This window comes from Culex pipiens, chromosome 3 (assembly GCF_016801865.2).
Source record: "Culex pipiens pallens isolate TS chromosome 3, TS_CPP_V2, whole genome shotgun sequence".
In the NCBI taxonomy this organism is placed as follows: Eukaryota; Metazoa; Arthropoda; class Insecta; order Diptera; family Culicidae; genus Culex; species Culex pipiens.
Genome location: NC_068939.1, coordinates 24,161,380 through 24,185,079, shown reverse-complemented (window position 1 = coordinate 24,185,079; position 23,700 = coordinate 24,161,380). Strand labels below are relative to the sequence as shown.

The window sequence follows — 23,700 nt, the reverse complement described above, 5'->3', positions numbered from 1 at the left end:
CGCCGATTTCGTCCAAGTCACTCAAGATATTTTGATCAACTTTATTTTTTTTATGATAAAACATGTCTTTGGTTTGGCATAATACTCCAATGTTTATTTTTCCAAATATTTGAAAGGAAACTATCAATTTAATTGCAGTTTTCTTCACTTTCAGCTCATATTATTCGTTCGCTAAACATAGACGTCCTAATCTTGATTCAGTTGAATTGCACTGTATTCTTTACGCGTTATTTTTTCATACACTTTCTACAGGTTTATTTTTTTCTTTTTCTTCGCCGCCATCATTTCCTTACCTGAACTTTTATGTATAGCAACTGTCCAATAATTCCACTCGATTTATTTGCTTCTAAAGTAAATTTTATTAGTAGATGATTTGCCCTTAAAATCTCGTTTGAAATTCGAAACTGTTACAAATACTTGGTTGTTTTGATGCGTTCATGTAGATTTTAAAACCAATTGCCTAACTCAACATTTTAAACGCTTTGCCCTTCCTGTATCACATTGACATCGTTTACATGAATTCGAGATGACTCTTAAAGCAAAAATAAATAAAAAATGAATCAATCCAGCAAAAGCACGAACACTTTGTCAATTTTATCCGTACGGGATGAAAGCACAGGCACAGTTTTAATTTCAAGAAAAAAAAAACTATGGGTTTTTGGTTTGTTTAGCAGCTTTGAACAAGGCTAGTTTCTGCTGAAATAAGCAACTAGCACGTGAACGATCGTGGCTGCTGAAAGACAGTTATTATGTTTTGTTTTGTGATTTCCTTACTTTGAGTGTTAAATTACGCTACTTTAAGATTAACTTGATTCGGTAGTGTAGACACTTACTGTAACTTAAAAGTGGATAACCTACAAGATGCTTTAGAGATCGACGTAACAAATATGGCATACTGTATGAACACAGAACAAATACAACTACGATTGTACAAAGTACCAATAGTTCGGACTAATATTTTTCGCTACTTATTATGATATGAGTATTTTTTATAATATCTCATTCCGATCTGCTAGCCATTTCTTTCACCTGTTCGGTAGTTTTGTGCACTTTCCTCTCGAGGAAAAAAGAACGCATCGAACTAAAATGTTAAAAAATCCCCTTTCAAATTCATCCCCCGGCAACCCCAAACCTAACTCGGAAACGTATATCAATTTATGTTTAAAAGAGTTCGAGTCTTTTCATCTGGCCTCCTTGCGATCCGCTCGTGCTTAACAGGAACATCGGCCACCCTCGCCACCGCTGCCTAACGTGAACGGCCCCAGCCCGTTCGATCCCGGTCCGTTCTTGATCATGTCCTGGAGGCCCTTCTGGCGTTCGCCGTCGTCAAAGTTTTCTCCCTGGAAGCAATTTTAGTAAATATCAACTCAGTACACTCGATTCAATTAAGCTTACCCGATGTTCTCGTTGTTCTCGAATCTTACGTGCTAGGGTTAGGAACGCGTCCTCAATGTTGATATTTTGCTTGCAGGACACCTCGAAGAACGGCATGTCGAAGTTTTCCGCAATCTGGAAATCACAAATGAAAAACAAAATAACTCATTACAATTTGACGAATCTACCCGCCGTCAATACAGAAACATCAACAAGCAGTTTCAGTCTTCCCAACTGTGGGGGAGCGATGAATCATGAACTCAACCCCACCAAACCCCCCCAAAGTGGCGACTAGAGGACAAGGACTAAACAATTACCTTATTTCCATAACCCACTGCTGCTGAACAATGTGTGAGTGTGAGTGTGGCAAATAAAGGTTATTAAATATTCCGTGCGTCGCCTGTTTGTCTGGCCAGAATATGCATTGGCCTCTCCCAATGTATGCAGTTTTCCACCTGATAGGTTTGTTTTGGGTTGTGCTATACAATACAATAACACTTGAACGGGTGCAGTACGTTTGCTGGAAAATCATCTTAAATATGTTGAATTCAACTACATTTTGGAACAGTATATTCAATTTGTGCTGTTTTAATTTTTAATTTTTAGATGCCGTAGATTTTTTTATATGTATTTGTTTTTTTATATTCCTCATTGATTCCCATCAGGTACGGAAACATACAAAAGAATTCATTTTTTAACGGAGATTTACCGCGATTATAAAACGTTTACAATAATCAATTTAGTCTAAACATTTTAAAATATCGTTTTTGGTCTCAAATTACAAGCAGTTAAAAAAGTCTAAAACTTTGTTATCGCGTCATTACAAGAAAAAATCAATCACAGGCAGATTTTTTCAATTTTTGTTCTGAATAGACACAAAATCATTGCTGAATTTAAGTATTAGTCGATTAAAATACTGAGAAACGTGAAACAGTTTTGAGAAAATGTATGGTTTAAACATGAAGCGTTAAAAACATTCAAAAGAATTCAAACATTCCTTTTTAGATAAAGCTTTCATTTAGATTAACCCTCTACTGCCCAAATTTTTTTTTCGAAGATATTTATTTTTCCCGTGTTCAGGAGGTCATTTTGAGCAACTTTTGTTCTACGAAAAACTTTACTTTTCTTGTTTTATGTTTTTCTTGTTTCATTTATAGTATTTTAATTTGCATTTATCATTTCATACTTTATCCTACCTAAATATTTCAAACAGAAAAAAATTCCAGCATTACTAAAACATTCCAGTATTTAAGCCATTTATTGTACTCTAAGCTCCAAGTTGAAAAACAAAAAAACAATTTTTTTCGGCACGAGTGGTACTAAAGAGTGCTGATTTTTTTTTCTAAGCAGTATTGCGTTCCTCACGCGCTCACACGCTCGTGAGCGCTCACTTTTCGCTCATTCGTGAGGAGGAGCGCTGCGCGAGCTAGCTCACGTTTGCTCCGATTTTTTCAGCTCGCGTTTGCCCCACGCTCGCGCTCGCGCTCATTTTTCGCTCACGGAGCGCTCACTTTGGAAGTATCGCGAATCGTTTTACTTTTTGAGACAGTTTTTTGTTTTTCAATCCTAGTTTGATTTTGTACTTAAGGCGCAGCATGTCAGTGGAAACAAGGGAAGGGTATGAGCGCGTGAACAAAAAGGACTGTAATCCTTAGAAAAACTTACAAAACAATGAAATAATTCAAGAAGATTTATGTTGGGGTAAGTTCGATTCAATGTTATATGCTTGGTTGATTAAAATATAAAACTGGGTAAAATTGTTGAAACAGTTCTCTTTTTACAAAAAGCCTCCAAATTGCTAGTGTTTGAAATAACCCATTTGAATGAAATAATAAAAAATGGCATTGTTATGTTTTAGCACATAAAGGGTGGTCCCTCTTCCGTCAAGTAAATTATGTCTAACACTTCCACTACCAAGCCTCTGAAAATATTCAATTACAGATTCAATAAATGATTTTTTTGAATATGGACATTCTCTAAAATGTTCAGAATATGAGGGATGATTATAACTTTTATAAAGCTCACTGCTGTTTTTTAAAGGTCCAATAAAACAATTTTTTTATGTTTTTAAAACCGCCTTGAGTAAAAACTCCGGATTCTAAAAACTTAAAATAAACATTTGTCAATTAAATCAATTTTTTGTACATATTAGTGCATCTCTTCACGTCAATGATTTTTTTACATTTAGAATGAGTTAGCTCTTTGTTAGCACACTCAAGAGTGAATCATTCTGCCCCTTGGCTAATTCTGAATTTAAATAGAACGTACATTTCGGTTCGCCGACTAAATTCATTTTATTGCTTACTTTTGTTTGTTTGACCACTTTCTTGTTTGTTTTTGCTGCCTGTGCTGAGATAGTTCTAGAAACTTCGTTTAAAACAGGCAGATGCTTCAACAAGGAAAAACAACTACCTACTTTGGCTTACCAGCTCACGTGAGCGCAAAACGCTCCGGTGACCGTGAGCGAGCACGAGCTACCTGATAAAAACTCACGCTCCAGCTGGAGCGAGCACGCTTTCCGTGAGCGCTCGCTCATTCGCAACCCTGATGATAAGTAAGCCATTTCATCACTATAGAAAGACAGTGCTATACATAGTATTAAATAGTTCCTTATATTTTCATTTTTGATTTTATCACCATCGTGTTCCCCGGACAATTTTACATAATATAAATGCAAACCTCAAACTAAAATGAACAATTGGTGAGATACAGCGATTACTCTGAAAAAAGTTTGATATTGCGCATCACTCGGAAGTACATGGTGTACTTTTTGACAAAAAGGGATGAATCCCGCATAGTTCGGTTTTTACATGTGAGAAACTTATTTCGGATTTGAACTCATAGGACAGAGTGCTGCGCAAAATCAAACTTTTTTCAGCATAATCGCTGTAACTCGCCAGTTTGAGGTTTACATTAATTATTATGTAAAATTGTCCGGGGAGCACGATGGTAATACGATAAAAAAAATAGGAATTGGTCAAAACTGAGTTTTAATACTTGAAACAAAATAATATTAGGGGGCGTTTGAGGGTTTAAATTTTATTTTTATCAAATTCCTCAGACAATTTTCTATAAAATGCATTCTCTAGATATAATTTTGCTCAAATAGTTGCAAAGTTATGATTACAAGAAAAAAACAGTTTTTTAGAAAATCTTCCAAAAAGAGAGCGGTGCCAAAAATAGTGGGATGGTCCAATCAGGACCAAACTTGGCAATTCTGTAAACTATCGATAGATGAACGTTCCCTCCAAGTTTGGCCCAAATCGGTGAAGGTCGAGTCCAAAAGTGTACCCAGTTGACCTGGAATGACCCATACATTGTTCGATACAAGTGATGAAAAGACTTTGTAGAACAAAAACTGATGCTGAAATAGTAGTTTATGCAACAAGTTGCAAAAAGAAGTTTTTTTCAGCACGAATCGTACATCCAACGAGGTTTACCGAGTTGGATAAATACGACGAGTGCTGAAAAAATCAAGTTTTGCAACGAGTTGCTTACAACATTTTTTGCAATTCCGAAAAACGCTTCTTGAATGGAATTTTATGTCAAACATTCATGTGTTTAGCAAATTCACCGTTCAAAACAAAAATATATTCAAAAATGTTACTTTTCGATAATAGTGCTGAAAAGTTCAACTTTTCAGCACCCATTTCAGTGCTAAAAAGTAGAACACTGGTTTTGAAAGGTATTAATTTTCCTTTCTGTTATTTTTGGTAGGGAAAAGTAGGCCGATTCGTTTCTCCAGAAGGACAGGAAAAGTTGACAGTTTTCGTTGAAAAAATAACTGAGTAGTTCTCTACTATTTCGCAAATTTATGAACGATTTTTTAATTTTCATTTTGTCACTGCATTCACTTTGTCTATGTATTCACTATGTCAAAATAAGTTATTTGGCATCTTTAGTATTTCCAACAAGTCTCCATGCAATATTAGGGAGGGGGGGGGGGCTGGTCATAAAAAATGGGTACATAAAAGTTAAAACTTCTATATCTTGGGAAGGGATTTCCTGATCGATTCGGAGTCTTTCGGAGAAAAGTAGGTTCACGAAAAAAAACCGATTTTTTATTTTAGTTTGTATCACTAAAAGTTCAACTCCCAATGTACGTAATTTTTGATCTTCGATTTTTTTTGCTATGTTTAAGGGTATTAAAAAAAACAGGTTTAGAAGATATGATTTTTTTGAAAAACTCGTTTTTTTAATTACTAAAATCTGGACAAACAATTTACATAAAATCATTTTGAAAGCAAAATCAATCGAAATGTACTAGAATGTTTTCTACAAAATATACCGTTCTCAAGTTAAAGCCACTTCAGGGCAGGTCTGCAAAAAGTTTCCCCGATTTAAAATTTCGTGTTTTTTCTAACTTTGCAGGGTTATTTTTTAGAGTGTAACAATGTTCTACAAAGTTGTAGAACAGACAATTACAAAAATTTTGATGTATAGACATAAAGGGTTTGCTTATAAACATCTCGAGTTATCGCGATTTTACGAAAAAAAAGTTTTGAAAAAGTTACTTTTTGCATTTCTCTTTGTTTCGTCGTCCGTGTCTGTCGCGGGTGATCATGAACGGCCATGATCGATGACGACCAACTTTTTCATTTTTTTTTCGTAAAATCGCGATAACTCGTTATGTTTATGAGCAAACCCCTTATGTCTATATATCAAAATTTTTGTAATTGTCTAAAAAATACACTCTAAAAAATAACCCTGCAAAGTTAGAAAAAACACGAAATTTTAAAATGAAAAATTTTGTTTTAAATGAAAAAATGACCCTTCTGGGTTGTTAACGCACACTCTAACGTCTGTGGTTCATCGAAAACCGTAATCCGAACTGTAAGTCGTTTCTGCTAATAAGTGAACAACTAATCTCGCGGTCAAACACAGAAAACAGTTTATTGCACAAATTACACAGATTCTTAAGTTTAGCAGTACGGAAAATGTATTTTGAAACAACAACTTAACTTAATCTTCTGGTTTATTCGTCAGTCGGTACAGAACCCGCCCGTAGCTGGTCTGCACAGATGCTGTAGAAGCACTTTCGTCTTGCTGTGCGGTCAGAAATGGAATAGAATTGATCTCGGTTTGCATTCCTAGAAGAAACTGTACAGTCAGGTCAAGTTCACTGACCTTTTCTGCTCAGATTGTGTTCTGTAGATTACAAATACAAGTGTGATTACATTCTGCGTAGACGTGAACACTTGACCAACATGAACTGCGGTAAAAGCTACAAGAAACAGTACAGTACAGAAGTTTCTGACTAGAATCATCGTCTTGTGTGTAAACATGCCGCCCGCCTTGAAAGACGGCGGCTCTGAGCGTGCTTTCAACATAATATCTTCCTACTTGGCTCTTCCTGTGTACTTCTGTACTGACTTTGACAAAACTGTTTGTAAACAAATACTACATCTTTTGTGTATGTCTGTGTGTGATCATACGATCAGTGGTTCGAATGTTTTCTTCTTCTTTCTTCAGGTACTGCGTGATGTTGTCAAACATAAAATGCCGCCCGCCATGCTGATACGGGGCTGTTGATGTGCTGTTGTCCGACCTGCTGCTGCTTTTGACTGCCTCTCGACCGCTGCTTACGTACGCGTGACTAGGGTGTCACCTCACGTACCGTTTGTACTGTTGCTGCTGCAGTTGCGGTGTTCTTGGCTGCGTCGATTCTTCGTTGAATCTTCCTCCCGTTGCTGTTGCACTAGCCGTGCTTCGTCGTTGCCAGAGTTTCCAACCGTTTGTACCTGCTGAAATCGTGTGCTAAATTTTCTGTTTCGTGTCACAAATCAGAGGGTACTTAGCTTGAGGCTGTGGTGGGGGGCAGTTCTGACCCGTCCGATCACAAGAACGCGCCACCCCTGATGCTTTATGCTGGAACCTGCTGTCAGCGTTTGGCTTGCTGAACGTTGTTGTTGTTGATGTCGTTAAGTTCCCGAGCGACTTAAATGCCGCTTGCCGATGTTGCTGCCTTTGGAACTTACTCGAATCTGCTTGTATGCTGTCAGTGCTGTTCAGTTGTGTGTGCGTGCGACATTTGTGCCGCCCGCCATAATCTGCTTCACTTTTCGATAAGTTACCCGTAGTTGTTTGTAGAACTGCTGCTGAATTGTTTCGTCCACTTGCGCTTGCTGTACTGTTTGTTGTTGTTGTCTCCCAGGGTGGGCAGACCTTCTCCCTCTTGCAAACTCGCCTGTCCGTATGTGTTCACCTTGACGTTGATGTCTGACGCCACAGGCCATCCGTAACTGACGAAACAATCTGCTGCAGACTTGTTCAACTTCTGTTCTTCTCCGTCCGTTCTGCTGTTTCCCAGATGTGTACTGTTGTCCCACTGCTGTTGGGTTCCTTCTTCTTCGCTGCTTCAACTACTGCTACTCCATTTCAGTTTGTAGGCACCTCGTGGTACCGGTGTTAGCGGATCAGCGTCAGCTAACCAAAGAGAACTGCGTCTCTACTGGAATGTGAGGTGGGACCAGTGTGTCCCTTCCATACTTGACGTCATCTTTGCGCCTGTAGTTGTGTCTCCACCACTGTACGTGGAGATTGTTCCCCAAAGCTGGGCGAACATCCATGAAACTTTCGGTCGGCGCACCGAAAGTTTCTGCCGCTGGCCTAGCGACCTGTACGTATCATGCTGCTGTACACGACGACACGACATGACCGTCCACACTCGGTTGAGTGGTCAGTAGTACTCCACACTGCTGTTGGAGTTGACGTCAGATGGATGCAGTACTGTTGTGGGCGTTGAAGTCTGGGGACAGATTGAGGACGGCTGATTGTCTGAACAAATGGTCAGTAATTAGGGCTACTTAACTCGGAGCCGTTTTGGAGTGGCTGGTCTGGCCCGTCCGACCACAACCGTGCCACCCCATTAGGCTTTTTGCTGGAACCACGAACATCTGCATACTTGAGCGACTGCTGCCGCTGCTCGTAGGCGATGAATCTCCGACAAGTTGACTTGCCGGACAGGGTATGATGTTCTGGCTTTCAGGTTGCGGCTGCTTGTCCGATGCTTGGATGCACCGGCTGAATCTTCCGTTAACGATTAGTGATCAGCTGTTCTGTGACTTGCGTCCACCCTTGCGTGCAGATTCTGCGGATCTGCGACTTCTTCTGCTGCTGTGATCGTAGTGTGAGTTGAGCTGACCTGAGATTTCCGACCGACAACCTCGAAAGAATCCAAAGTTTTGATGACTTTAGTTTTTTTTGATAAAGTCCAGCTAACGAACTGCTGCACAGCTGATTGCTTAACGTGAACATTGATCCGATACATGTGGACTTCACGGGACAGTAACAACACAGATTACCGTACAGTAGAACAGCTGTGGGTTTGGATTGACATGACCTGCTCTTGCGTGAGAGGTCACCGGCCAGACTCAGGGAAGATGAAGCTGTAAAAGACATTCCGTTAGCTTTTTGAAAGGTTAAGAAATAAACGACTTCCCTGGTCTGCGGAGGCCTTCCGACCTCCGCCGTTGGAGGAGTCCAAGTTCTCCCCGTGCGAAGATGGTAGATGTTGACAGTCGGTGTGACTGCTTCGCGAGTGGTCAGTCAGATCAGCTCCAGTGCAGTTCAGTTCAATTCAGTTCAGTCAGATCGATCGGAAGACGTCCCCAGTCGACGAACTCTGACAAATCTGGTCCCATTGTTCGTCAGTACATTGTTCAGCAGAGAGTTGTTATTCAGCAGAGAGATTCAGGGAGAAAAAACCACCAAAAAACCCAAGAGTTTCGGTCATCTCAAAACACCGTGTTACTGTTTCTCAACGTTTATTTTGTATTCACACCGACGACCAGATCGGGTGCAGATCTGATGGGTCCCGGCAGTAAAAGCACAATACAGCTGGCTTCCGATCCGCGTCTCGTGCCTGCCGCACCATAGCAGCACGCGGCGGTAGATTGCCTGCGGTGGTCGAATCAGGATCATTGTTGTTCCGCGCCAGTGAGCCGCTGCCTGCCTTCATCTCGCTCCTACCTTCGACTGTTTCTAATTCTGCCTTGCCCACATCCGCTCGTTCTGTTCCGTCCACATCCGCTCGTTCTGTTCCGTCCACATCCGCTTCTCCTGCTGTTCCGGTTGCTTCCGCCTCTGCATCGTTCTTCGCTGAATCTGCACTGTCTGAGTCTGCTTCCGTCGAGTTCGGTCCGTTACCGTCCGGTTCCGCGACTGCTATCTTACGACCGATGTCGAGCAGGAGCGTCTCCATCGGTCCGATTACGGCAGCACGCTCTTCGTAAGCGTGCTCAGCCGCCGGCATGTCTTTCACCACCTGGTCGCGTAACGCCTTAACAAGCTCGCGTGTCTCCGTTAGCCAACGCAGCTTCTTCTCCGCCAACAGCCCGGACGGCTCGACAAGAAGCGCCAGCGCTCCGGCCATCTCCAGCAGCCACCGATCCTCTAACTTCATCGCCGATTTCGCTGCCATCCTGTTTGCTGCTCCACGTGTTCTCACCACCATGAATTTTTGGGAATGATTCTGTGTCGCTCGTCCGTTTGACGTTTCCTTCAGCTGTCATTCTTGCCCTGGTGGTGAACTGCGTACAGTGTGTGACAGACTTCTTGCAGACTTCTGTTCTAGCAGTGCAGACTTGGTGCAGACATTGGAGAATCAGACAGATGTGGATGTGGAGTGGTTGGCAGTGCAGATGCCAGGATCGTTTTAGTTAAATTTCAAGACACAAAATTTCACGTTTAGAGGAAACTATTTCACAAATTTACAACACTTCACTTGGTGGTTTTTATTTTTTACGGACGTGCATTGGAAACGCACCCTTAGCTACACGCTTCCCCTGTGGTAGATTTCTCTACCGAATTGCGCTGCATTGCAGCCAACTTCACGATGGTCACGGCTGTCACCGTTGACACCGTCAGTTTTTCTTCACCAGTTTGTTTTGATTCCAGCTTTCTTCGCGGTCCGGTCCGAACTTTCATCAGTTTTTAACCGTTGTTGGGAAAATGTTTGGTTTTTCTTCAGCAGACAATACAGAATTTCTACGAACGTTTCTGCTGACTTCGGAAGGTTGTTGCCCGTCGCGATTTTGATTGCTCGTTTGCGGTACTGTTCGCGGACCGATCGCCATCGAGAATTTTCAGCAGACATTGCGAACAAACGCGCGACGCCGCCATTGCAAATTTTCAGTGCAGTAACACGACACGGAACTGTAAACTGAACGGAATGCGGATATACGACGACAAACGACACGGATTTTTCCTGCGCGGTTTCCGATTTGATCTGGCTTTTCGACGTGCCAAATCCGGTTCGAAGGACCATAAATGTTAACGCACACTCTAACGTCTGTGGTTCATCGAAAACCGTAATCCGAACTGTAAGTCGTTTCTGCTAATAAGTGAACAACTAATCTCGCGGTCAAACACAGAAAACAGTTTATTGCACAAATTACACAGATTCTTAAGTTTAGCAGTACGGAAAATGTATTTTGAAACAACAACTTAACTTAATCTTCTGGTTTATTCGTCAGTCGGTACAGAACCCGCCCGTAGCTGGTCTGCACAGATGCTGTAGAAGCACTTTCGTCTTGCTGTGCGGTCAGAAATGGAATAGAATTGATCTCGGTTTGCATTCCTAGAAGAAACTGTACAGTCAGGTCAAGTTCACTGACCTTTTCTGCTCAGATTGTGTTCTGTAGATTACAAATACAAGTGTGATTACATTCTGCGTAGACGTGAACACTTGACCAACATGAACTGCGGTAAAAGCTACAAGAAACAGTACAGTACAGAAGTTTCTGACTAGAATCATCGTCTTGTGTGTAAACATGGGTCAATGTAGATTTGAAAAGTACATTAAATTTCCCATAAAATGACATGTTCCAAAAATTTTTACAGTCGAGTTACGGAAAATGGGAGAATTTTTTAAAACTTTTTTAGTGTTTTTTTCGATGAAAAATACGTTTTTTTCGGAATTCTAAGTACGCCATCAAATCGGGCGTCTAATTTTACATAAAAGTCCCTTTGACACCAAATTTCTTTCTCATCACCGTTTCAGGCTGCAAATTATTGAAAAACACCTCTTTTTTCGCATGTTCAAAAATTGAAGGGGTCGTACCGCCCCTCCGTCACGAGATATCAAAAAACGGACCTCGAATTCGTGATCAGGGACAAAAGTTACCCCTTAGGACAAAAGCAAATCGAAGAGGGGTCGGGGCAACTGCTGTGTGAGTTGGCGGAGAATTACCCATATGAAATAATCGTGTAAGCGTCGCCGATTTTCGCGTCATGACCCCTGACATTTTCAGCACTGCTTCAGGGTATTTATTTTTCATTTCTCATTTCTTTTTTTTTCTGCATTTGAAAAAATATCTTTTTTCATGCATTTAAAAAAATCTTGAAGGAAAATCACCATCGAAATTTTATGTTTTTATGGCTGAGAAAATTTATATAGTTTTATCTTTGGAACTTTAAAAATCGGTCAATTATCTAGTTTCTGAGGTACATCCTCACGAAGAATTTGAATCGATGAAGATGAATTTATCTATGTGTCATCTAATTAGCTTGTTATTTTCAACTGACGATATCTTAGAAACTATTGGTCTGAATTTCCATATTGAAAATGAAAAAAATTGTGAAATTTTCTGATAATCTCAATAAAAATATAGTTTATGAATATTTAAGCAATGGATTTTTTTTTTGTTATCTTTTTGTTTTTTAATACGCGATTTTCCCAAGTTTATGTAATGCCGCCTCAACTCAATTACATCGTAATAAAAAAAATCTGTATTATTTTTCATCCTTGTATTATGCATTTTCATCCAGTTGTCTTTAAACAAAACAAACCTGAGCTTCAAGTCACAACCGTAACGCTTCCGCCTCGGTCGGGGTTTAAATCCCGGCTCGGACCAACACAACTGGTGATCTTTTCCCTTCTAGATTCGATTGCTTAGTAAAGTAGAGATAGTGTATCGTCACAAACTGGACCTGATCAAGACACCATACGAAGACAACCTATGGAATGTTAACATTAACCTTAACATGTTAACATTAAGTTGATTAATAGACTGAAACTGAATCCGCTTTGTAAATGCCGACCCCGATACTCTCCACGAGTGTTCCCCTTAGAAACAGGGAATGATTTACGTTTACTTTACTTCAAGTCACATTTTTTTGTTTTTATTTTTATGTCTTTGTTTTTTTTATTAATAAATCTTCAACAAATTAGGATTAGCAACAATCGATGCATCAAAAAAATAAAACTCACGTAATCCAGTTCATTGCTCCTACATGAGCAATAGCAGTCGTACACCATCGTTTAAATAAATGGCTTCAATCGACTGCATAATTTTAGCTGCTTAGAACACACATCAATGCACAAAGAAGGAAACTCAAGCCACGCCAAAACATACAACCACCCTTCCACAACAGCAACAAAAACAAACGGGAAGGCGTCTCACAGGCTACCCAACTCCCATCGGGCACAACCGATTGGCGTCGCGACGCCCCGATTGGCCAACCATGTAATAAATATTAATTTAAACCGAACTACTTTGTGTGGTTTGGGTGATTCATTGAGTTACGTTACAGCAGTTTAATTTTGACGAAAACAAAAGACATTTAAAATTCGAAGGATCCAAAATAAGGACACCTACCTTATCGCCCCGCTCCTTGTCGACAGCTCGTTGAGGTGGATTACATTCACACTTGTTGCCAGCTAGGACCTTTACCACATCCGGTGAAGCGTTCTGTACACGAAGAAGAAAAGTTTAAAATTATCAAATCAATACACTGTTAAAAATTGTGACCTACCTCTTGGATGTTCCTCAGCCAATAGGACAGATTATTGAACGACTCCAGATTTGTGACGTCGTACATCAGCAGGATGCCCATCGCTCCCCGATAGTAGGCAGTAGTCAACGTCCGGAACCTCTCCTGGCCGGCAGTGTCCCAAATCTGCAGCTTGATCGGCACTCCGTCCAGGTTGATGAGTTTCTGCTTGAAGTCGATACCTGAGAATGAACGAAATTATTAAAAATTATTATCAACTTAAAATGAACGTCAAAATAGTATTATAATAATATTAAATTGTCAAAAAATCGATTGAAAAAAATATTTTCCAAGATTTATGAAAAAAGGCAACCACAGTTGTTGTTCGGTAACTGAGCGTTGTTTAACTGGGCTGCTTTTTATCTGGTCGCTCGATAATTGAGCCGTAGCCCAGTTAAAAATCAGACAAACGTCAAAAACCAAAACAAACCGAAATGACCGAGGGGTTAATGGATGCCAAAAGCCTGTTCAATAAATAAAAAAATACTTTTTCATACATTTATTTAATTTTAAGTCATAATTAAAAACATATGAAAAGTAAGCATTGTAAATAAATTTCAGTAACTTTTATTTTTGTATTTTATCAGAAAAATATCATGCATCGGTGGTCCCCTCATTATTTTTTGTTCAGCCCAGTTAGCGAGCAGCAATCGGTGACTGGGCTACGTTCTCAGCCTAGTTACCGAACAAGTACTGTACTTGTTTTCCAAGTTTTGTTTCCAACAATTTTCAAATTGACTTCTGAAAAATGCAATATCCTGATTGAACCTCACCTGTTCAATTGTCAGGCACAGAGAGAAAACTCGTAAGCATTCAATACACTGTGCCCTGTCACACAAAGAAAACTATTTGTGTCACTGCTGCTGTGCCATGTCACGATTGGAAAACTGACTTCGACAAAGCACAACCCCACTAGACCCTTCCCTGGCACATCTCGGCGGCATCAACCAGAAAACTCACAATCCTTCCAGGAAGGCTCGAGCAGCTCTTTTTTCTTCTCTTAACTTTAACTACTAAGTTCAGGGTATGAGATATGTGCAGCCATTCGTTAGTCAGTTTAGTGGTTCTCTCCTTCTCATGCTCTGAAGATGTAATGGTCTTTGGAAAAAATGTGCACTTGCAAGGCTGCATTTCTGCTGCGGGTACAGCATATTGACATTTTCCTGAAAAAAAGCCAGCCATGTTTGCCATCCAGCATTATCGTGGCCAGGTCACATTTCCGGTTTTATGAGGAGAGCCACGTCTGTAAATTTCAACTTTCGCGAAACGACAAAATGAAGTTTACAACCCAAAGTCATAAAATTCTACAAGAACGTCGTAAATTCTGTCTGGTCGAGTTTTGCAGAATTATGTTGACCCAAGTATTTGAGGTTGGTTGGTATTTTTCAAGTTCAGAGATTTTCAGCATTGCGTAAATCAAATAAAACCGTGATGAATTTACCTGGTAAAGCCCATACCACTGAGATGAACACCCACGCCAATGATGCAGACGCCTACATCAAAGCTCGACGTAGGAAAGCATAACTTGGAGGTGGTTTGTTGCGAAATTACACTCCAGCCGTAACGACGAGCGTCTGAGTGGATTTATGCAACGGGAAATGTGTTAATTCGTTTTTGAAAGGGTTCTAACGAAGCATGCAAAACAGCATAATCTCACAATATTCGTATACACTGTAACTGAAAATCGCACTTTGCTGAGTTCGTATTCGCACTTTTTCATACGATTTTCGTCGAACTGAAAAATTCGTATGAAAAAGTGCGAAAACAAACTCAGCAAAGTGCGATTTTCAGTGTACAGTGTACCTAAGAAAAATATGAATTTTTTTTTTTTTGAAATTAAATATGTCTTTATTGAACATTCTTATAATAATTACATTTCATTTACATTCTAAGTGGTATGGCTAAATGCTCTTCATCTTTGTTTTATTTTTCGTTTTCTTATTAACTGTTCGCATTCATTTATTTACTTCAAATTGTTTTACATTTTTGCATTGAATCGAATACATTTGGGTAAAAAAGAAAAAAAAATCACTTTAACAACTAATCCTAACTTAAAACTAAAAAAGCAAATTCATTGAAATATTCAAAATCATTAGAACGAGTAAACTACGAACTGTATTTTAAGATAAATCCTCCAAGCGTTCTTACTTGTTCCGCACGAGTTTTGCAACCACGCAGTGTTGTTGTCATCTCGATGAAAATGTTCATAAGTTCTTGTGGTGAAAACAGGTCACTGCTGCCTTCATCCGTTGATGCTGGTTGGTTTTCCCTCGGTTGCTGGCTGAAGCCAGGAGGTGTTGTATTCTCTGCAACTTTTTGCCACTGATTCAACGGCAATGGCTGCAGATTTGGAACCACTCGAGCAGATCCCGCTCCAGGTGACGCCAAAGCAGGAAAATCCACGTCCGTGAAAGTTGGTGATGTTTTGCGTCGATTTGGTTGGTGCCTCGTCGTCGCTTGCTGCCGAATTTTCACAAACTCAGCACGTTTTGGGCAGCTTCGATTCTTGGTCGAATGGTCGCCGCCGCAATTGAAGCATTTCGCTTCGATGTTCTCGTTGATTGTTTCGCAAGCTTGAGTTTTGTGCTCACCTCCGCAGGTTGCACAACGACTCTTGATGAAACAGTTCCTTCCACCATGTCCAAACTGCAAACAGTTCGAACACTGTGTCACGTCACGGTGCACTGGACGATAACGTTCCCAAGTCACGATGATGTTGAAAATTGCCCGAACTGCTTTCAGCTCAGACGGCGTTGTCGATCCTCTCTCGAGATGAACCAGGTACAGTTGATCACGATACTTGATGTCCTTGTTGTGTCTCGTCATCTTGAAGACTTCGATCACGTTCAACTTCAGAGTTTTGAGCTCTTCTTTCAGCACACTCACATCCATGTCGTACAGGCCTCGGAGGACCTGTTTCATGGGGCGTTTACCTGGATCGTCATGGCTGTAGTATTCAATCTTTGTGTTGTTCAGGAAATCCCGAACGTAGTTGTAATCCTTTCTGGTAGGTAGCAGAATTTTGAGTCCATCAGCACACAAGCGAATGGAAGCTCGTAAAGCACCAGATTTGATAAACCCGGTCAGCCACTTTCGCACCGAATCCGATGACGATGTTTTCACAAAAATGGGTGGCAACTTTTCCCGTCGTTCAAATTCTTCCTTCTCGCTCACGTCCACAGGGAGGGTAGCGAACTGGTTTCCAGACAATTTTTGAGCGTCCTTGCTCAAACTGCCTGGCTTTGCAGGTAGCGCTTCGGCATTCTTTAGCTTCTTCAAATCTGCCGATCCTGCTGGTGAGGACCGCCTCTTTTTCTTGCCGTGAGGCATTTTTTGCACTTTTTAGCACTTTTTTGGTTTGTGAGGGACGCACGTCTGACTCGCTTCTCTGCTGATCGCAGACTCGAAAAATATGAAAATTAATTCGAAGTCAAACAAAGAGTAAACCATGTGAAAAATGCTCGTTTCTAAATCTAAACAGCAAGTGCATTTTTTTCATGCAACATTTTTTCTAAAAACGTAGATTTTTGAAAATTGATGGCTGTAATACAATTACACTGAAGTATAAACTTTTATTGCATTGACATATTAAAACCAAGACTCATATTGTAAATTTGATTTTTTTTTGTATACCTCGAAAACTACTACAGCCATGCCTCGGTTTAGCACCGGATATGGGGATGCAAAACCGAGGCGTGCATAACTGAAGCACAGAGCTTATGGGATTTGGCTATATGAGAGATATTGGCTAGTGCAATTTGCAATTTTAAACTCTGAAAAAACTCTCAAAATATTTGTTAATGCAATATGGGTATCAAATGATCGTGTTTTTGTCATACATTTCAAAAGTCATACAAATATTTTGAAAGTACTCAACATTTTCTCAAAACTACTCGAAATTTTCCCAAAACTTCGTATTTTCGGAAAAAAAACTCAAAATTTTAGTTTTTCACAATACGGGTATCAAATGATCGGATTTTTTTTTTTTTTGGAAAAAACTCAAAATTTTCACAAAACTACGTATTTAAAAAAACACTCAAAATTTAAGTCGGGTAACAAATGATCCGAATTTTTTCAAACATTTCGAATTTAATGACCAATTCTTCGGCTCCTTTTCAAAAAAAATCCAAGTTTTTTTCAGCGTTTTGGCTGTAGTGGCAAAACAAAAGAAGAAACCCCCCAATGTTATTACATATTTGGAAAGATAATTGATTTTCCTACAAAGAAATATCATGCAGAATGAACCATATAGTACCTGTGTTTCCCCTGAAATAAAAATGTAGCGTGACGGGACAACATCGTAAAACTGGACTTTTAAAAGGCACACTACAAAAATCGCTACAGTTTTGCCAGTTTGATTTTTAAAAACTTTTGCTCTTCTACACATTATCACAAATTAAAAAACGAATCTTTTGCTCTTTGAACTTAAAGAATTGGATGAAATTTGAGTTTTTGCCAGCCATTTCTTTTCGTGACGGGACAACGAAAGGAGCAGATTTATGAAAAAACTCCTCTCCCGTACAATGCCATGCAGACCACTTTTGGTAAATGTTCTTGGCTTTTAAGGTAAGAAAACGCATTTAAAGCACAATTATTGCATCATAAAAAAAATGATTTTTTTCATATTAAAAATCATATTGAAAATTGAAAAATGTGACATTTTGGTGTAGCTTTGCTAAGAATCGGTCAATAAATTTTGAAACTTTGAAATTTTGAGTGTTTTTTTTTAGAAAATGCGTAGTTTTGTGAAAATTTTGCGTACAAAGAGACGAGTTGTGCCTTTTAATTCCGTCTCTTTGTATTCATAGTAATGCATTCTGCTAAAACGCTCAATCAGACCAAAAAATTTTGAATATTGTTGAAAAAAATGTTATAGCTTTTGAAATTTATTAATATACCTCAATCACAATCCATATTGTGAAAAACTAAAATTTTGAGCATTTTTTCAAAAATACGAAATTTAATGAAAAAATTAAATATTTTCAAAAAAAATTGTTACAACTTTAGTAATCTATGAAAAATTCCCGATCGTTTGATATCCAAAAAACTCTTTTTATATTGTAAAAACAACTGAAATTTCGGGTGTTTTGAGTTATTAAAAAAAGGTACTATATACGAAATGTATGGCAAAATCTCATTCGTTTGATACCTATATTGAATTTTTTATTAATTTTTTAGAATGTTTTTTTTTCGAAAACACGTAGTTTTGTGATTTTTTTTAGTATTTTCAAAAAATGTTGTTATTACATTCAAAATGTATAAAAAAAAATCAGATCATTTGACAACCACATTGTGAAAAATGAAATTTTTAGTATTTTTTTCGAAACTACGTAGTTTTATGAAAACTTTTAGTATTTTCAGAAATTTGTGTCATAACGTTCGAAATGTATGAAAAAATCCCGATCGTTTGATATCCATATCGTAAAAAATTAAAATTTTGAGTATTTATTTTCAAAATTACGTAGTTTTTGTGAAAAAATTGTGTATTTAAAAAAAATGTGTTATAACTTTTGAATTGTACGAAAAAATCCGATCATTTGATGCCCAAATTGCTAACAATAATTTTGAGTACTTTTGCGAGAAACATTGCATTTTAAAAATACAGGAAAAATACGTATTTTTGTGAAAATTTTCATGTAATTATAAGTGCAATCGATAGCTGACATCATCCTGATTCCAAAACACTGTAATTTTTTGATGTTTCTATGATTTTTCATACGATCATAGCCAATGTCTCCCATATAGCCAAAATCCCAAAAGCTCTGTGCTTCAGTTAAACAATGGGCCGTGCTTAAGGTGAAGCCGTTGATCATTTTCGAATAAAATTGATCATCACTATAAAATATTATGTATTAAATTCAATTTAACGAACTTCAGCACCAAAAGGAATCAGCATGTGCCGGTTGTTGCCTTCTTGAAGCCACTGAAAGAATTTTTGATCTAAATCAAAAGTGCTTCAAAATTGACGTCCTAGTTGGCTATCAATGATTAATGACGAATGGGAATAATCGTTACCAAAAGGAATCAGCATGTGTAGGGCACTATTATAAACAACTTGTTGAAGGAATTTTGTCAAAATATTGAAAGCGACGCAAAATTTATATCTTTGAACAAAAAATCATGACAATGATGGAGGTAGCTGAACGAATCAAAACCAGGGCAGTGCAAATCCGAGACGTGCAAAACTGGGGCATAACTGTAGTTCAATTTTGAATATTGAAAAATGGAACTAGAATCATTTTTGGTAATATCTTGGAAACTATTGGGTCGATTTTCATAGAATTAAGCATTTCTAATGATTTCTGTACTTTCCAAATAATTTAGAAATGTTGAATTTGACATCATAAAAGCCTTCTGGACATTCTGGATATTTCAAAATTTATGGCTACCCACCAGTAGTTCTAACATATTGACAGCTGAAAAAGATTTTTTACAAACATTAACATCGAGAGGCTGTATCTTCGCAACCTGCAGTTCGACAAACAAAATCTGAAATGAAAAATTGTAAAAAAATTGAAAATATTTTTCGAAAGGGTGCCTTTCCCAGATTATGCACCATCCTAAATTTGAATACAAATATGCCTTTTCAGTCCCATACATTTTTAGGGGTGAAAATGAGTCAAATAAAAACCAGCAAACTAATTTTCATGAAAAGTCCTATAACAAAGTAGTTATCAATGAGACAAGGCAAGCAATAATAAAATGGCTCTCAGCCTTCTGAGTTTGATTTTGGCGATCAGACATACAATGAAGGCAAAAACTAAATTTTTGCTCGTAAGCTGGCATTACACCAAACTCATATTTCCTTTATTTTTTACGGTAAAGTACTTACCATCAATATATGTTATTGAAAAAAAATTACAAATATCTTTAAAAGTTAAAAACCAAAAGTGTCTACTTGATGACTACTGATTTGGGGAAAATTCTCGTATTTTTGGCAGGTTAAGCACTCGCTCCTAACTCCATCCAATTTGTTGATTTTCACTATTTAAACAACTAATTTGGCAAAACTTTTGATAGAAAATTGCATGCTCAGTTCTTATTGAGCTATTTATCACTCGATTTCAGTTGAAAACGCTTTTAAGTAGCTTTAATTGAATGTCAAAGTTCTGACCTGCCAACATTACACTATGGGCCATCTCCATACAAACAGGCGGCCAAATTATTTTTTTGCTTTTTAAATGTTTTTTTCATACAAATTTGGGTAATTGTATGGTATTGAAATGATATACGTCGATTTTTATGAGTTTTCATGTTTTTCAATAGTTGATTGTTTATAATAAATAGTCTTTTCATACATTAGCAAGTGCAACAGAATTGCGTATATATCTAGGTATATATTGTATTGCAAGTTTATATTATTAAATTATGGATAAGCTAATATCCCTACTAGCATCCCCACTTTAAGGACACAACCCCTCCCTCCTCTGTCTTTCACCCCCCCCCCCCTCCCCTCCTCCCCTCCTCCCCAACAAAATTTTGTTAAGCGTAATAAATTCATTTTAAGTCAAATATTTATTATTTACTGCTGTGTGTTTCTTTTTGTGAGTCCATGCCATATAACTTGAGACCCCCCCACCCTTACAGGCATAAATTTCGAAAATTTTAATTGTTAAATCAAATAACAGAAAATTGATTTCATTCAAAATATTAATTATGAAGTAAAACGATAAAATACAAACCATATTCTTACTAATCCTAATGTTCTTGTTCATGAAAATTCATATGATTATAGAGTTTCTGACAGCTTCAGGATATGTTAAAGGTACTTTTTATGATGTTTTGTACTAACCAACATAGAACTTAAATGTGGATCAGTTTCATGGATTGATCGCAGAAATTCATCATGCTAACTCAATATTTTGCTGAATACTTTTTTCGGTATCAAACTGAGATTCTCCAGTTTCGCTTGAGAAATTTCGGTACGAATACCTCATTTTGACTAAGGCACTCAATTTTAAATGTAGGTAACAGAAAATTCCAATAAAATCATTTCGAACTTTTTGAAAACAGGTATTGATTTTTGAAGCGACGATGCCCACGAAGTAGGTAGCAAAGCAAGTGAAATAAACGGGCGCATATGTAGATTGCAGCAAATTTTGATAAAACGTAAATGTTCAAAATGGCATATCTCCGAAAACGCAAAAAAATCGCAGGCTGGAAATTTCAGCAATGTTAGATTATGATCCAATCTTTCAAGTGATCTTAGTTTCATGTTTAGCATCGGTTAGCAAAAAAAGTACTCGATTAACAAACACAAAAAAATAAGTTTTGTCAAAAAAATGCTCCAGTTATTCGATGAAAACTTCAGTTTTTGGTTTGGAAACAACATTTTATCTATCAATAGTTTCAAAGCTTATCTCATTACCTTTCCAACGATGTATAATTGTCCTAATAAAATATTTAAAATGGCTGAGCTATGTTAAAATTAAACAATCAGCCTTTTTTACAAAAAACGCTAGATTTTTACTCCATTTTTTGACTTTCAGCTTGCGTATCTCCGTAATGAACAAACTTAGAGCTTTGAAAATTTGGATTTTTCTTAGTTAGAATGTTTACTTTCGAGAAAAAAATACCAAAAAATATTTGGAGAAGGTCACTTTTTTGAAACTTGGCCACCCAATGTACCATAGTGCATTAGAGGCACGCTGGAATTAGATGCTGTTCCCCTACTCTAAATTCAAAAATCTAAAAATTCATCATCAAGATACAGATACAGCCATTTTTTATGATCAGCCCGCAAAATCGTATGGAGGCCTGTATCAAAAAAAAATAAGGCAAATTGGGTTATTTTGACATAATAATTGCATGTACAAAGTCTCATCCAAATAACAAAAGTACAAAACAATCGATCTTAGATAACGTAGAGAATTTCTCCATACCTTATTATTCATTTGAAAACCACTTATAATCTCAGAATAATATTACCAAAATCTAATACAATTTTAAGAACTTTTGGATGTGTCAATTTTGCAATGGTTTGATTGCAAAATCGATTCCATTCTGATTCTCACCATAAACTTTCTAAAATACATCCAGTCTATGCTTTCATCCTTTCCTCATCTTCTCAGCAACTGAAATCGCAAACACACGCAAAACCAGGAAAGCCAATTATCCTGTCCTCCATCCTACCCTCCTGTCATCACTGATTTGCCGTTGAAGGAGACCCTGGCCGGGTGAATCAATTTCCCACACCCACTCACATACAAACCACTTTGCGGGCCCTTCCCGGTTCTGGCTCGTTTGGTTTAGTAACGTGTGTAACACAATTTTACGCAAATTCCGCTAAGCAGCTGCTAAATGATCTCATCACCCCTAAAGTGTTAGGTGGGTTTATATCGAAAAGAATAATATTTTAATTTCACTCAATGTCTTGTGAAGATTACTAGTTGAATGAAAAAACCTAAAGTTTTCCATGTCCTTCAACGGGGTCCACTTACCAATGGTAGAAATGTATGTATCGTAGTATCTCTCGTCACAGTACCGGTGCACGATGCAGGTCTTGCCAACATTCGAATCCCCCAGCACCAGGACCTTGTACGTGGCCGCGAAATCCAGAGCCATCCTTAATCCTTGATGTTTTCACCACCACCAGGTTGAGGGATGAATTCGTCCTTTTTCCTGTTTTTTCTCTCTTCTTAATCGCAGCCTCCCTTTGACGTCGTCTGGCGAATGTTTTTCCGCACTGAAGTGCAAAAGGATTCACTTTTCCGACGAATTTCCCCTCTGTTATTGCGTCGCAGACGACTCTTAACTCACTGAACGAGATGTTCAATAATTTAGTCACTGATTTTTACTAGTTTGTACTGCTTCTAGAGTTTAACCCTTTGGCTTGATGTTCTTCGAAGCTGCAAAATCGATTAACAATTTTCAGGATCGAGTCCAGGATTTCCACCGTTCTTTGTTTAACACTGAAGTCACGACCAATTCTGGTCCCAAATTGAATTCATGAATAATGCAGCCCGCGAAGCTTCCAGACCAGAGGACAGATTACATGGTCAGAGAAAAAAATATCCTAGGAAAAATCCAGTCACAACTTGTTTGCACACTGCCCCAAAAGACCCACACAAAAAAATCCTTCTCGGGGGAAAAAAATCGCGAAAACGCGAAAAACTGCACACACACGTCCGATTCGGTTTCCCAGCAGCGAATGAGTGTCCCGTGTGTGGGATCTCTCCGAACAGGGCAGGGTATGATTCAACAAACAATTTTTACGGAAAAATCGATACCCCGAAGCCGGGGCGCATGCGTTACATCATCTGTTGGCAGTAGATTCTCACGGGGCAGTGCTTTCGCGGTGGGATATTGAAGGGACTCCTGATGTTTGCTCGCCTTTACGTAGACGCCTCCAAACGTAGACAGGGTACTGTAGTGAATAGTTTGTTGCTGTAATTGATTGTAAACTGTTTTGATTGGGCTTGATTTATTGCCACTTGTAAAGGGTTCATCCATAGAACCTTATGTGTACTTATTTGAACATTCCATACAACCAACCAAACGATTTCTACCAAATTTCTGGAAAAATGCGCACAAAAGCCAGCTAAACAAAAC

General features: G+C 38.4%; 1 protein-coding gene across 1 annotated transcript; it reads right to left on the bottom strand.

Annotated features, from left to right (window-relative positions):
* Nucleotides 1–67: 67 nt before the first annotated feature.
* On the bottom strand, nt 68–23,311 carry LOC120420661 (ras-related protein Rab-8A). The gene is made up of 5 exons (XM_039583755.2): nt 22,590–23,311; nt 13,132–13,331; nt 12,975–13,067; nt 1,396–1,509; nt 68–1,340 (listed from the first exon to the last, which is right to left on the bottom strand). Exons 1-5 carry the CDS (start codon nt 22,711–22,713, stop codon nt 1,212–1,214), a joined length of 660 nt encoding a protein of 219 aa, XP_039439689.1. The 5' UTR covers nt 22,714–23,311; the 3' UTR covers nt 68–1,211.
* Between the last annotated feature and the right edge of the window lie 389 nt (nt 23,312–23,700).